Source organism: Xiphophorus maculatus, chromosome 2, assembly GCF_002775205.1.
Source record: "Xiphophorus maculatus strain JP 163 A chromosome 2, X_maculatus-5.0-male, whole genome shotgun sequence".
Lineage (NCBI taxonomy): Eukaryota > Metazoa > Chordata > Actinopteri > Cyprinodontiformes > Poeciliidae > Xiphophorus > Xiphophorus maculatus.
The window spans coordinates 348,132-362,524 of record NC_036444.1 but is presented as its reverse complement, the minus strand read 5'-3'; the positions used below and the strand labels follow the sequence as shown (position 1 = coordinate 362,524).

The 14,393-nt window shown below is 46.9% G+C and overlaps 1 protein-coding gene across 1 annotated transcript; it reads right to left on the bottom strand.

The window, feature by feature from the left end:
- Positions 1–4,986: 4,986 nt before the first annotated feature.
- Positions 4,987–6,878, bottom strand: c2hxorf56 (chromosome 2 CXorf56 homolog). Its single transcript, XM_005817327.3, has one exon. The coding sequence runs from the start codon at positions 6,785–6,787 to the stop codon at positions 6,110–6,112; it is 678 nt and encodes a 225-aa protein (XP_005817384.1). The 5' UTR covers positions 6,788–6,878; the 3' UTR covers positions 4,987–6,109.
- Between the last annotated feature and the right edge of the window lie 7,515 nt (positions 6,879–14,393).

The following is a 14,393-nucleotide window of genomic DNA, read 5'->3' as shown; positions in this document are numbered from 1 at the left end:
ACCAAGGACCCTGTTATAGTGAATGTTGTTCCCTCTAAGATTTGAGTTGAGATGAAGTTGGATGTATTTCAGTCCAGAAATTTGTAATAAACAAAACTGGTTGATAGTAAACTGCTATCTGAACCCGACTAAATTCTATTCTTTGGTTACATAAGCCATAAAATGGTGGGTTTTATTTCGCAGATTAATTGAAATAAATACTGTTTTTGCATCTTTATTTAGACACATGAGTCAAACATTTTTCAGTCCGTGTTTGATGAAAATATTCTCCGCAGATGGTTTGAAATTTCCCGATTTTTTTTAACATCATGATAGCTTAAAGCATTACAAAACAGAATCCCGTTATGTAGAACATTTTATATTGTAACGATTCTGTGTTTTAGTTCTGCTGGGGTTCATATGGTTATTTGTATTTGTTATAAGTTGCATTGTGATCCTTTCTGTTAGAGCGCTATGGCTCCCCTGGCTGACTCTGCTGGCTCCCTGACATGTGATAGGCCTGTCATGTGGGGGGGGAGGTGGAGCGGGAGTACCAGGACCGGAAGTGGGGGAGAGTTCAGAGGGGAGTTAGCAATGAAGCTAACAGTTGAGTGTGCCCGTTTGTTAGAGGCGTGAGCTGCAGCCTCAGGAATAGCAGCTTGTACCTATTTCTAATAAACCCTGTTTGGCGGGACTACAGCTGCGGTGTTGGCGTCATTACAATATCATCCTTAACTGTCTAGTCTATTAATGTAGGGGGATGCATTTTAATTTCTGAGCCTGCCAATATTTGCGTCCCCTGTCTATTGTCCTGTTGATATGAAACTTATAGCAGAAGTAGCTCAGAGAACAAGTGTCATTACGTAGAAAAGGTAAAATCCCTCTTAACTATTTATATCTCCATTTTAGCAGGGGATGCATTTTACTGCAAACCCTATTATTAGCCTGCCGATTTCTGCATGCCCTCTCTATTTTCCTCAAATATTATCCTATTGATATAAAACTTATATAAGATAAGATAAATCTTTATTGTCATTGTCACAAGAACAACGAAATTTAAAAAGTGCCATCAGTCAGTGCATATGCTTAAAAACAAAAAATAACTGTCTCACAATTTACACACAATGTAAGAACACAGCCCTGTGGAGAGCCAGTACTAAGGCTGAGGGCAGTGGATGTATGTTCTCCCACCCTAACTCTCTGCTGTCGGTTGGTCAGGAAGCTCAGGATCCACATGCAGGTGGAGTGAGGGAGGCCCAGGTCCCCCAGTTTGTCCACCAGTCTGTGAGGGAGGATGGTATTAAAAGCAGAGCTGTAGTCTACAAAGAGCATCTGCACAGAGCTCCCCTGCTGCTCCAGATGTGACAGAGCAGCATGGAGGGCCGTGATCACAGCGTCCTCTGTGGATCTGTTGGCTCTGTAGGCAAACTGGTGGTGGTCAAAGCCAGGAGGGAGAAGTGCTGTGATGTGACCCCGGACCAGTTTTTCAAAACACTTCGTCACCACAGGGGTTAGTGCCACTGGCCGGTAGTCATTGAGGCAGGAGATGTGAGGTTTCTTGGGTATGGGGACTATGGTGGAAGATTTCAGGCAGGATGGGACTGTAGACAGGGCTAGGGACTGGTTGAAGATCCTGGTGAAGACTCCAGCCAGCTGATCGGCGCAGTCTTTCAGGACACATCCAGGGACGCCATCAGGTCCAGCAGCCTTCCTTGGGTTGACAGCCCGCAGTGTGCGCCTCACCTCGTGCTCCTCTACAACGAGGGGTGTGGTGTTGTGGGTCGCTTGGTGTAGTGTGGCTGCCTCTGTTGGCTTCACCTCAAAGCGGGCAAAGAAGAGGTTCAGCTCCTCTGCCAGCGTGGCGTCGCCTTCCACAGCTGCGAGGTTGGTCCTGTAGTTGGTGAGATGCTGGATTCCCTGCCACACCTGCCTGCCGTTGTTGCTATCAAGGTAGCCCTCTATCCTCCTCCTGTAGTCAGACTTAGCCATTCTGATGCCGCTCTTCAAGTTAGCTCAGGCTGTACTGTAGACGGTCCTGTCCCCAGACCTGAAGGCGCATTCCTGGTCTTTAGCAGTCGCTGGACCTCCTGAGTCATCCAGGGCTTCTGGTTTGGGAAGACCCGGATGCGTTTATCCACAGCTACAGTGTCAATACAGTTCTTGATGTAGCACAGTACACTGTCCGTAAAAACCTCCAGGTCCTGATGTTCAAAAACATCCCAGTTTGTCGAAACAGTCCTGCAGCTGCTGTGTCGCATCCTGGGGCCAGGATTTGATGGTTTTGGTGATGGTTGGAGCAGTTTTCCTGAGGGGGGCATAAGCAGGAATTAAATGCAGGGACAGGTGATCCGACTGACCCAGGTGAGGAAGTGGTCTAGCCCTGTAGCCTAGCTTGATGTTGAAGTAGACTTTGTCCAGAGTGTTAGCCTCTCTTGTAGCACACTTTACATCTGGTGGAATTTGGGGAGCGCCGTCTTCAAGTCTGCATGGCTGAAGTCCCCGCTATGATGTGCACAGCATCTGGATAGATGCTCTGCAGATGGCTAGTGCTGCCATGCAAAAGTCCAATAGCTGTTTTAGCATTAGCATCCGGTGGGATGTAAACAGCGGTTACCATGACTACGGTGAACTCTCTGGGTAGGTATATTGGTCTGCATCTAACACTCACATACTCCAGGTCTGGGGAGCAATGGCTGATGACAGTCGCTGTGTTAGTAACCAGGTGTTGTTCAGGTACACAGAGCCTCCTCCTCTGCTCTTACCGGAGTCCTTCGTTCTGTCGTGGCGCTGTACTGTGTAGCCTGCTAGCTCGATGGCAGAGTCTGCTACGTCTGGATGCAGCCAGGTCTCTGTAATCAGAAGAATACAGCTGTCCTTCACTGCGCTGTGAGATGCAGCCTGTAGTCTCAGTTCATATATATAGAACGACTCTGATAATGTAGAAAATTGTATTTCACTTGTAACTGTTTGTTTCTTCAAGTTTGGAGGGGATGCATTTTTTGGCAATATGGATTTTGAACCTGTAGATATATGCATGCCCTCTCTATTTTCCCCAAATATTGTCCTATTGGTATGAAACATTACCAGTAGCTCACAGAACAGGAATGATTATGTAGGAAAGTGAATTATTCCTAACTCTATTTGGCTCAGGGATGCATATTTTGGCAAACAAAATTGTTCAAAAGACCTGTAAATGGTTTAAGCTTGATGTTGAGTACTACTGTTTGTATTACTTGATTTATGTTCAGCGGTACTTTTGTCCCTTAAGGCAGTGGTTCTCAAATGGGGGTACGCGTACCCCTGGGGGTACGTGGAGGTACTGCAGGGGGTACGTGAAGCTTTTCAAAATATCTTTAAAAAATCAGTAGGCTCCTCATAATAAGTCTTGGGAAAAATTATTTTTGTAAAAAGTTCGATAAAATATAAATGTGTGTTCATGCACTGAATTTTATATTCAGTATTTAGTTTCAATATCCTTTAAAATAAAACGGACCCCCCCACCAAGTTAGTTTGACCCACGGACCCAGGGCACTCGTCAACGACTTGTTGTTATCATGATTACACTGTAACCATGGAGACGTGGCTAAAGCGTAGCAGCAATGCTGCTGAAAGTACAGATAAAGTGAAAAAGAAGGCAGTGTACCTCTTTTTTATTCCAAAAATGTTTTGCCCGTGTCAGGGGGTACTTGACTAAAAATATATTTTTAAGGGGGTACATCACTGAAAAAAGTTTGAGAACCACTGCCTTAAGGCATACCGTAGTTAGGGCAGTGATGACGTCAGCACACTGCTGTAACCAACTTTGCTGATATCTGGTTTGCAGTTCGGTAGCTGAGCCGCTGTGCTAACATGGGAGAGATTTGCAAGAGATGTGTGTTTTCCTTAGAAGTGTGCGTCAATGATAAGAAACCACACACACACACCCTCACACAGACACACCAAAACACACATTTATGCCCATCCATGTTCAATTGGATCAAGATCTGTAATACAGTTTGGAATACAGATCAGTTAAAAGATCCTGCCTGGTGTCTTCATTATTCCATCTGCTGCACCTCATCCTGACATCTGGTCCTGAGCTGAATCCTGGCCGTACTGGTGTTCTGGCCACCTGACACTCCAGGTTGAGAGCAGTGATAAACACGAACAGAGCCTTACAGAGCAAACTCACCTACAAAACTCTTCGGAGAAAAAAAAAAAAAAGATCGTCCTGACAGCAATAATTAAAACAATTAGTTACAAAAATGGTTTAAGATTCAAATACAAAAAAGTACAATTTAACATGATCACGTGATAAAGATCAATGCTTCAAAACAAAAATCAAACAGTGTAAAAAGAGTAGAAATTATTACAAGAGAACTTTCACGTTTCAATAAACTGGGTTAATATTTGGCATTTTGTGTTGCAACAATTTAGTGCTTCCTTAAATAAAATTATTTCATTTATAACATGTTGAAAATGGGTGTTTTTTAAAATTATACTTATGAATAAAAAATCGTCAGAATGATCATTTCTTTATTGCCGTAGTTTGATTCTTCCACTTTGTTAGAAGATCAACTTTTATCACATCAGAACTTAAAAGTGGAACAGATTTTCAATGCAAAATCCAGTTTTGAAAACCTTCCAAAAACATTTATAACATTGTAATAAAAAAGGAGTAGTCTGAGTTTAAGGAGTCGCAAAACACACAGGGAGTAATATTTATGCTAGGTTTCTATTGCAAAAAGTCACTAAAAGGTCAAACCTAAAACACAACTTTAAAACTAATTTTTATTCATTTTTTGTAAGAAAATAATTGGTTCTGATTTTCTTCAAATATAATTTATAAACATGATTTACAAATTATGAAGTCAAAGTGTTTCCTATGAATTTATTTCTACATTTTTTGTCCATAAAGTCATAATATTGATAATCAAAGATTGTTCATTTAGGAAAACTGCTGAAAATGCTTTTAACTCTTGTTTATATTAATGTGCATTTTTAATAAAAAGTCACCATTTTTTACTGTTCATTCTCCAACCATTTCTTTATTAAAGAGCGTTTTATGTGTTGTACTGTGTGCTGCACAGAAAGGTCACATATAAAGTTGAACATTTTCTACTTTTTTTTCAAGACTTTTATCAACTTTGTATTTTTTCTGTTGGTCCTTCTGTTTTTCTCCAGCAGAGGCGAGAAGCCGGTCGGAGCCAATCAGGAAAACCTGCAGGCAGCTGAGGCCGGGGTCAAAGTTCAGCTTCCAGTAGGAGAACCAGCCTGAACACACAGCCAGAGATATAATAGAATGGTCTTGATCGCAGCATGGGTTGGAACGGCCTAGTCAAAGTACAGCCCTAAATCTAACAGACTGACATTCTCCATCCAGTTCGCCTGAGCTGCAGCTGTTTCTGGAAGGTTCTGACCCGATGAGGCTCTGCAGAGCAGATGCTTCATCTTTCAGGCCCATAAAAACGGGTCTGGTTCTGGAACACTGAACACCTGAGGAAGCGCCACCTGGTTAGCGTCCCGTGACGGCTTCAGGCTCATCGGACCGTCCAGCGCTCTCTTCTTTATTTCCAAGGTCAAAGGTCAGATGGCTATTGCTGCATTATTCTCCTCTGGTCCAGTTTTCACTCACATTTTTCTCCTGATGGTCTCCAGTTGGTCCAAACCTGAAGAAAGCAGGCAGAACTTCCTGTTGAGCGGAACGACCTTTGACCTCGCCTCATCTCGTTTCTCTACAGTCTGACTTTTGATGAGATTTTTCTTCTTGTGAAACATTTCCTAAAATAACTGTGATGCTAAATAAACAGCATCAGTTCTGAAACCCAACAGAATCGATTCTACCACTTTATTAGGTACAGCTTCGTTAGGTTCTGCTGGACTCAGGTCCCCGACCAGAACCGCTATCTGCTTCAGGAAAAACAGCAAGTTTTTAAAATTAACTTTATTGTAGAAAACAAAAACTAGTGAAGCAACAGTTAGTCAGAAATCTAAAACAATCCCATTTCCCCCCTTTCATCAAACGCATCGCAGCAGGTTTCAGTGTGAGGCTGGTCTGCCAGCTCCAAGAGTCCATCATCATCACCATCATCATCACCACATCCAGGCTTAGTAGACCCACAGTGAAACCTCCCAGTTGTCCCCCTCAATCCTACTTGAACTGGTTGTCGATGAGTGTGCCCTTCATCTTGGCCTTCTTGGCCTCCAGCTCGGCCAGCTCCTGCAGCCTCCTCTTGCTCATGCCCTTCCTCTCCAGCTGCTTCTCGATCACTTTGGCGTTCTGGGCGTAGGAGTCGGCCACCTCCCGGGCCTCGATCTCCTCCTCCTCCTCGTCGATGGTGGACACGGTGACGGAGCTGAACTTGCCCATGTCTTTGGTCCGCTTGGTCATCATCACCCGGACCTTCTTGGGGGCCTCCGGCGGCTTCTGGCTGTACACGCTGGTGTTGCCGAAGCCCTGGCCGAACTTCACCACGGCTCCGTCCACGATGAAGGTGGCCGGGCTGTTCTTGTCCTGGTGCTGGTAGAACAGCAGCAGCCCGCACTTCCCGCACTTCTTGCGGTGCTGCCGCTCGATGCCCTCCGCCCTCTTGATGAAGGCCTGCTCCTCTTCCTCCACGTTGCAGAACTTGTGTGCGTGTTTGGCGGCGTCGATGACCCTGGCCCGGTCCCGGGGCCGCATGGGCAGCTTCTCCAGCTGGCAGTCCAGAACCAGAACCATCTGGCCGCAGAGGCAGTAGTAGACGTGGAGCGGCTTCTCGCCGTCGTCGTACTCCTCCCGGTCCCGGGTGTCGGAGCACACCACGCTCCTGGAGACCACCTTAGGCATCTTCTCAGGCCGCCAGGACCCTGGAGCAGCAGCGGTGTTATGGAGGAAACGACTCTCTGCTTCCGGTGGCCGCCACTTCCGCCGCTCCTGAAGGAAACCAGCGTCCTGACATTAGTTCCGCGTAGTTCCCCTTCTTTTATTTGGAAAACAGTTTCGGCAGCAATATTAATACAAAGTAATATTTGGGTCTTACAGTTTCAAATTCATACAACAAGTTTCTATCTAAACAAAGTTGTTAATCAAAGAATAAGTGAAGTTGTTCAGCAGATTTACTTTTATCCAAACATAGAGATTTACAAAAACATTTTAGGATTTTTTTCCGCAGTTATATACATTTGGATGAACTTTTTAAAAAAGTATTTAAAAAACTTTCCCAGTAAAACTACATTATTAATAAAAAAAATTTGGAGCATTGAAATTAAACACTAAATGTATTTATTGTTAGACTCGGTTGGATTCCCTGAGCCTGGAGCAAACCCCACATATGGCTCCAAGTCTTCAGTGACACTGGAAGAAAAGATCATCTAATTCCTCTTCATGACAGAATGAGCATCCAGCAGGTTCACATCTAAATTTAGTCTGTATAAAAGGATTGGTGGGCTAGATGTGACACCGAATATTTTAGAAGAAAAGTTCTAATTTCAGAAATTATATCTGATCCAAAACCTTTAAGAATATACGTTATGCCATTTAACCAGACCTGCTAATATCTTCTGTAAAACTAAGAGAGAAATTGTCTTTTTTTATCTTTAAAGTCTATGTCTTCTATTGTAATGAAGGTCTTCATTACTTAGCTGGAAACACTTAAAATGTGTGTTAAATGATAAAAGAAACAAATACAAACAGATTGAAGTATTTTATTGATTGTGTGTTTTTATGCAGTGGCATCTCAGCTGGAACTGATGGTGTCCTTTCAAAATTAAACAAACAAATGGATATTAGTATTGAGACTGTTGAGATGCACTAAGATGTTTGGGGGTTTGTGTAGATGTGGCTTACCTCCGTCTCTTCCTCTGCAGGGTGTTCAGGCTAAAAGATTCCCTGGGGGCCTACGCACTTTAGAACTACGCACTTTAGAAGTTTAATGTTGGATTTATATGTATAGAAATGTCTTTTTAGAAATGAAATGTCTGCTTAAAAAATAATAGTATTTGCTAACATTTATTATTCTGAAGATTTGGTTGTTTTTGTCAAGTTTGTTTGTGTATGTATTTTGTTTTACCTTGTTTCTTGGTGGGTTGGTTAATTGGAGCAGCCATGGACAATATAAGGCTGCCTGGTGGTCACATTGTCTGATGGTTGCTGCCGAGGCTCAACAACCCAACATGTTGAAAGAGCCATTTTGGACCAAAAAAACAAAAAACAAATGTTTGGAGCCGCAAAAAAATAAAAGCCTTAAAGCTTATAATGAAGGCAAAACAGGCTTTAAATGTTCATCCATCCATCCATCCATCCATCCATCCATCCATCCATCCATCCATCCATCCATCCATCCATCCATCCATCCATCCATCTTCTTCCGCTTATCCGAGGTCGGGTCGCGGGGGTAGCAGCTTCAGAAGGGAGGCCCAGACTTCCCTCTCCCCAGCCACTTCTTCCAGCTCTTCCGGGGGAATCCCGAGGCGTTCCCAGGCCAGCCGAGAGACATAGTCTCTCCAGCGTGTCCTGGGTCTTCCCCGGGGCCTCCTCCCGGTGGGACGTGCCCGGAACACCTCACCAGGGAGGCGTCCAGGAGGCATCCTGACCAGATGCCCGAGCCTCAACTGGCTCCTCTCGATGTGAAGGAGCAGCGGCTCTACTCTGAGTCCCTCCCGGATGACTGAGCTTCTCACCCTATCTCTAAGGGAGAGCCCAGCCACCCTACGGAGAAAACCCATTTCGGCCGCTTGTATCCGCGATCTCGTTCTTTCGGTCATGACCCAAAGCTCATGACCATAGATGAGGGTGGGAACGTAGATCGACCGGTAAATCGAGAGCTTCGCTTTTTGGCTCAGCTCTCTCTTCACCACGACGGACCGGTACAACGCCCACTTGACAGCAGACGCTGCGCCAATCCGCCTGTCGATCTCCCGCTCCCTTCTTCCCTCATTCGTGAACAAGATCCCGAGATACTTGAACTCCTCCACCTGGGGCAGGACACCCCCCTTGACCCGGAGAAGGCACTCTACCCTTTTCCGGCTCAAGACCAAGGCCTCAGATTTGGAGGCACTGATCCCCATCCCGGCCGCTTCACACTCGGCTGCGAACCGCTCCAGCGAGAGCTGCAGATCACGATCTGATGAAGCCAAAAGGACCACATCGTCTGCAAAAAGCAGAGATGAGATCCTAAGGCCACCAAATCGGATCCCCTCAACACCTTGGCTGCGCCTAGAAATTCTGTCCATAAAAGTGATGAACAGAATCGGTGACAAAGGGCAGCCCTGGCGGAGTCCAACTCTCACCGGAAACGAGCCCAACGTACTGCCGGCAATGCGGACCAGACTCTGATACCGGTCATACAGGGACCTGACAGCCCGTATCAAAGGGCCCGGTACCCCATACTCCCGGAGAACCCCCCACAGGGCTCCCCGAGGGACACGGTCGAACGCCTTCTCCAAGTCCACAAAACACATGTAGACTGGTTGGGCGAACTCCCATGCACCCTCCAGGACCCTGCCGAGGGTGTAGAGCTGGTCCAGTGTTCCACAACCAGGACGAAAACCACACTGCTCTTCCTGGATCCGAGGTTCGACTATCCGACGGACCCTCCTCTCCAGGACCCCTGAATAGACCTTGCCAGGGAGGCTTAAGAGTGTGACCCCTCTATAATTGGAGCACACCCTCCGGTCCCCCTTTTTGAACAGGGGGACCACCACCCCAATCTGCCAATCCAGGGGAACTGCCCCCGATGTCAATGCGATATTGCAGAGTCGCGTCAGCCAACACAACCCTACAACATCCAGAGCCTTAAGGAACTCCGGGCGGATCTCATCCACCCCCGGGGCCTTGCCACCGAGGAGCTTCTTAACCACCTCGGAGACCTCGTCCCCAGAGATTGGAGAGCCCAACCCAGAGTCCCCAGGCTCCGCTTCCTCAGTGGAAGGCATGTTGGTGGGATTGAGGAGGTCTTCGAAGTACTCTGCCCACCGGCCCACAACGTCCCGAGTAGAGGTCAGCAGCACACCATCCCCACTATAAACAGTGTTGGTGCCGTACTGCTTCCCCCCCCCTGAGACGCCGGATGGTGGACCAGAATCGCCTCGAAGCCGTACGGAAGTCTTTCTCCATGGCCTCTCCAAACTCCTCCCATGCCCGAGTTTTTGCCTCAGCAACCGCCCGAGCCGCATGCCGCTTCGCCCGCCGGTACCCATCAGCTGCTTCCGGAGTCCCACAGGCCAAAAAGGCCCGATAGGACTCCTTCTTCAGCCTGACGGCATCCCTCACCGAAGGTGTCCACCAGCGGGTTCGAGGGTTGCCGCCGCGACAGGCACCGACAACCTTGCGGCCACAGCTCCGATCGGCCGCCTCGACAATGGAGGCACGGAACACGGTCCACTCAGACTCCATGTCCCCCACCTCCCCCGGGACGTGTTCGAAGTTTTGCCAGAGATGGGAGTTAAAGCTCCGTCTCACAGGGGATTCCGCCAGACGTTCCCAGCAGACCCTCACAACACGTTTGGGCCTGCCAGGTCTGACCGGCTTCCTCCCCCACCACCGGAGCCAACTCACCACCAGGTAGTGGTCAGTGGACAGCTCCGCACCTCTCTTCACCCGAGTGTCCAAGACATACGGCCGCAGATCCGATGAAACGATGACAAAGTCGATCATCGAACTGCGGCCTAGGGTGTCCTGGTGCCAAGTGCACATATGGACACCCTTATGCTTGAACATGGTGTTCGTTATGGACAATCCATGGCGAGCACAGAAGTCCAGCAACAGAACACCATTCGAGTTCAGGTCGGGCGGGCCGTTCCTCCCAACCACGCCCCTCCAGGTCTCACTGTCATTGCCCACGTGAGCGTTGAAGTCCCCCAGCAGAACAAGGGAGTCCCCAGGAGGAGCACTCTCCAGTACCCCCTCTAAGGACTCCAAAAAGGGTGGGTAATCTGAACTGTCGTTCGGCCCGTAAGCACAAACGACAGTCAGAACCCGTCCCCCCACCCGTAGGCGGAGGGATGCTACCCTCTCGTTCACCGGAGTAAACCCCAACGTACAGGCACCGAGATGGGGAGCAACAAGTATGCCCACTCCTGCCCGACGCCTCTCACCTTGGGCAACTCCAGAGTGGAAGTATGTCCAGCCCCTCTCAAGGAGACTGGTTCCAGAACCAGAGCCGTGCGTCGAGGTGAGACCGACTATTTCTAGCCGGAACCTCTCGACCTCACACACTAGCTCTGGCTCCTTCCCCACCAGAGAGGTGACATTCCACGTCCCAAGAGCCAGTTTCTGCAACTGAGGATCGGACCGCCAGGGTCCCCTCCCTCTGCTGCCACCCATCCCACAATGCACCCGACCCCTTTGGCCCCTCCCACGGGTGGTGGGCCCATGGGAGGGGGGACCCATGTTTCCTCTTCGGGCTAAGCCCGAATTTTTGATGTCATTTTTATTCTGAAGGTCGACAGGGAAAGGGTCAGTTTTTTTCCTTCTGGAACTCCCCTTACAAAAAAATCATGTGACTCACATGAAAACCACACAACTTTTTACATGTGAATGATGTGAATCACATGTGATTCTGGAACATTTGGTGGTAAACTCACATGTGATTCCCATGTGGTACACATTTCCACATGTAGAAATATGTGATATACATATATACAAGTACAAAATAATGGCACCACCTTTTTTACCATGAAAATGTCCAATTTCTTCATATTATTCACTTTTCACGATGAATATGAGGTCACATGTCAATCTCATAATTTTCCAAGAGGTGACCAGCAGGGGGCGTCTTTTTAAACAAGATGCACCACAACACGGAATAGTCCACAATATTTTATTTAAACAATTTCATTTAAACATTTTCTTTTTAAAAACATGGCTTCAGGCCTACCCTACCCTAACCCTAAAAAAACACAAACACTTTAAACGGTGGAACAAATCGTCGTTGTCCAATTTCAATGCCTTTCAATGGGCCAGAGGAGTCCGGTCCCGCTCGCTCAGCCGGTCCAATCAGCAACAGGTTTCCGTCAGAGGCCCAAACAAACACCGGCGAGACAAAAAAAGACAGCAGAGCGTCCAAGCGCTGCAACTCCAAGACAATCCTAAACCAAAAAAACTCATTAGAAAACCCACGGATTCAGGTAAAGTCAATTAAAATCTAAACAGGTAGCTTACCCAGGAAGAGAGAGGATCAGCAGGCTAGATGGAAGCCGCAACAACCTCCAGCTGCAGCCACTAACGCCAGCAGAGCAACGCTGCAGAAACGCACGGCAGGTATAGCACCAGAACCCAACCACAATCCCTGCCACAGATGGTACAAAATGGCACTTACGATTCAGATGAGCGGATCAAGCACATCAGCCACTTGGGCAGCCGACATGTAGGGAAACAAAGACACACACACCTGGCAGCGGCCTGCTCAGCTATAAAGCTATTTGCCCCGCCCACCAATCAACTGCGCGCTACTTGATACACCTGGTGCACATAGTTGGGAGGGTGGAACACCATCCCACCACAAAGACATAACTGCAAACTAAAGTAAACTTGTAGCTATGAATCAAGACTTCTTAGTAGTGATGGTGAGATGAAGCCTCATGAGGCATTGAACCACTTGAGCCAACTGGTTCGAGAAAGGGTTAATTTCTTGAGGCTTCATGTGCACACGAAACCACCTACTGGCCAGGTGTATAATCACAGCCAGCTGTATCTTAACACGTGTGATGCATTGAATTTTTGTCTATTATGGCTCTTGGGAATGACGTCACAAAAGGTGTAGGACGAAATCATTTGTCTACATAAATTATGTATACACATATGTGTATAATAAAATATTGTTTGAATGTATCCTCTGTGTGTAATTATTCCCAAATATCTATCTATAGATATCTATCTATCTATCTATCTATCTATCTACTAAACTCTCCAAACACCAAACTGACTATCTCAAACTAAATAACCACTATCCAAACTCTGCTATCCAAACTATCAAAACTCTATCCACTCTCTCAACTGACCCAACTCGCCTACAACAACCCACATATTGAATGGATCCTGTGGGGTTTCTAAAGCTGTCAAACCCCGCGCCAACATCTGAGCCACTTCCTGAAGCAGTCACGTGGTACAGCCGGGCAGCGAGGCTTCGGACGTCATCGTTTTCGGCTCCTCCCCTAAATGAAGCAAGCCTCGATACGCGCTTTACGGAAACGCCCCCTCCATTACTCGACACAGGCCTGGAGGCCTCGGCACATCACGTAACATCACTACTTTTAGACACAAAACAACAATTAATTTATTTTTGTTTGAAACTGTTGCGAACCAGAAACAACTTTTAACATCTGAGCATGACACCATACAGGTTTGCCCCAAATTAGGCCCAGACAATACACGTGTCGAAACTAGAAACGGGTTTAATACCATCAGTGCCGGTCCAGAGAGGGAAAACAGAACCTCAGGTAAAACCTGACTGGTCCTTCACGTTGTTTCAGGAGAGACTGTAGCATTCAGAGTCTCCTTAATGTCTTCATGGATGGTTAGAACACACACACACACACATGTTGGCATTGGTGGCTTGTCTTGTTATACGTGCCAGTAACCACAGGTGCTGTGGATGCTGATGCTCAGGTGGGGAGTTTTCCTTCGTGACGTTGTTTGGTGATTATCCTGTCAGGCTAAAAATCACTTCAGTTGATAAAACTACGATTCTCTTAGCAATTAAAAGAGAAATCACACAGTGTTAAAAACAGTAACAGGTCAATTTATATTTTTCAACTGGAAGAATATCATAATAGCAGCTCACACATCTGCACGCGCTCCAGACATGGAGGGAGAAATGGTCCTTTCCTCAACTTTCATTTTGACTGAAAATCTGCTGCTGTCTGTTGTTCCCTTTAGCACTTTGAACTGCAGTTAACAGTCAAAGTCAGACCTCTTGTTCATACAGCAGCTGAACTTGATGAGATACTTGAAGATCCAAAAGTCATGACACTGCATTTGGTTACTGGACTTCACCCATCTACCACAAGACTTACTGGAAGTACTGGTTTCATGCTGAATTTCTTTGAAACAGCAGAGTTCCCACATTACCATTTTTGGTCCATTAGTTTCTTGGACATTTACATTAGCTGACATGTGTTGAGTTTTCTGCCCATAGTTCCCATTTTAACCCTTTCAGAACAGTTACCCAGGTTTCAAGTTGCTTTTCAGCCAGCTGACTGGCAGTGTTTCCTGCCCCCTCTGTTGCCTCAATCAGGTCATGAACGTGTCGGAGCAGCGAGCGGATCATCAGGACTGGACCGTTCTTCTCCAGGCCAAGCAGGTCAGACTGGGCTCCTGGTTCTGGTCTCTGTACTGGTTCTGTTCCAGTTTGACACCAGTCCGCAGCCTAAAGACCTCAGACCAGGAGTTCAAGGCTGGAGCACCTTGCAATATTTCCAGCTCAGCATGAAGAAACCAACCATGGAAAACGTCA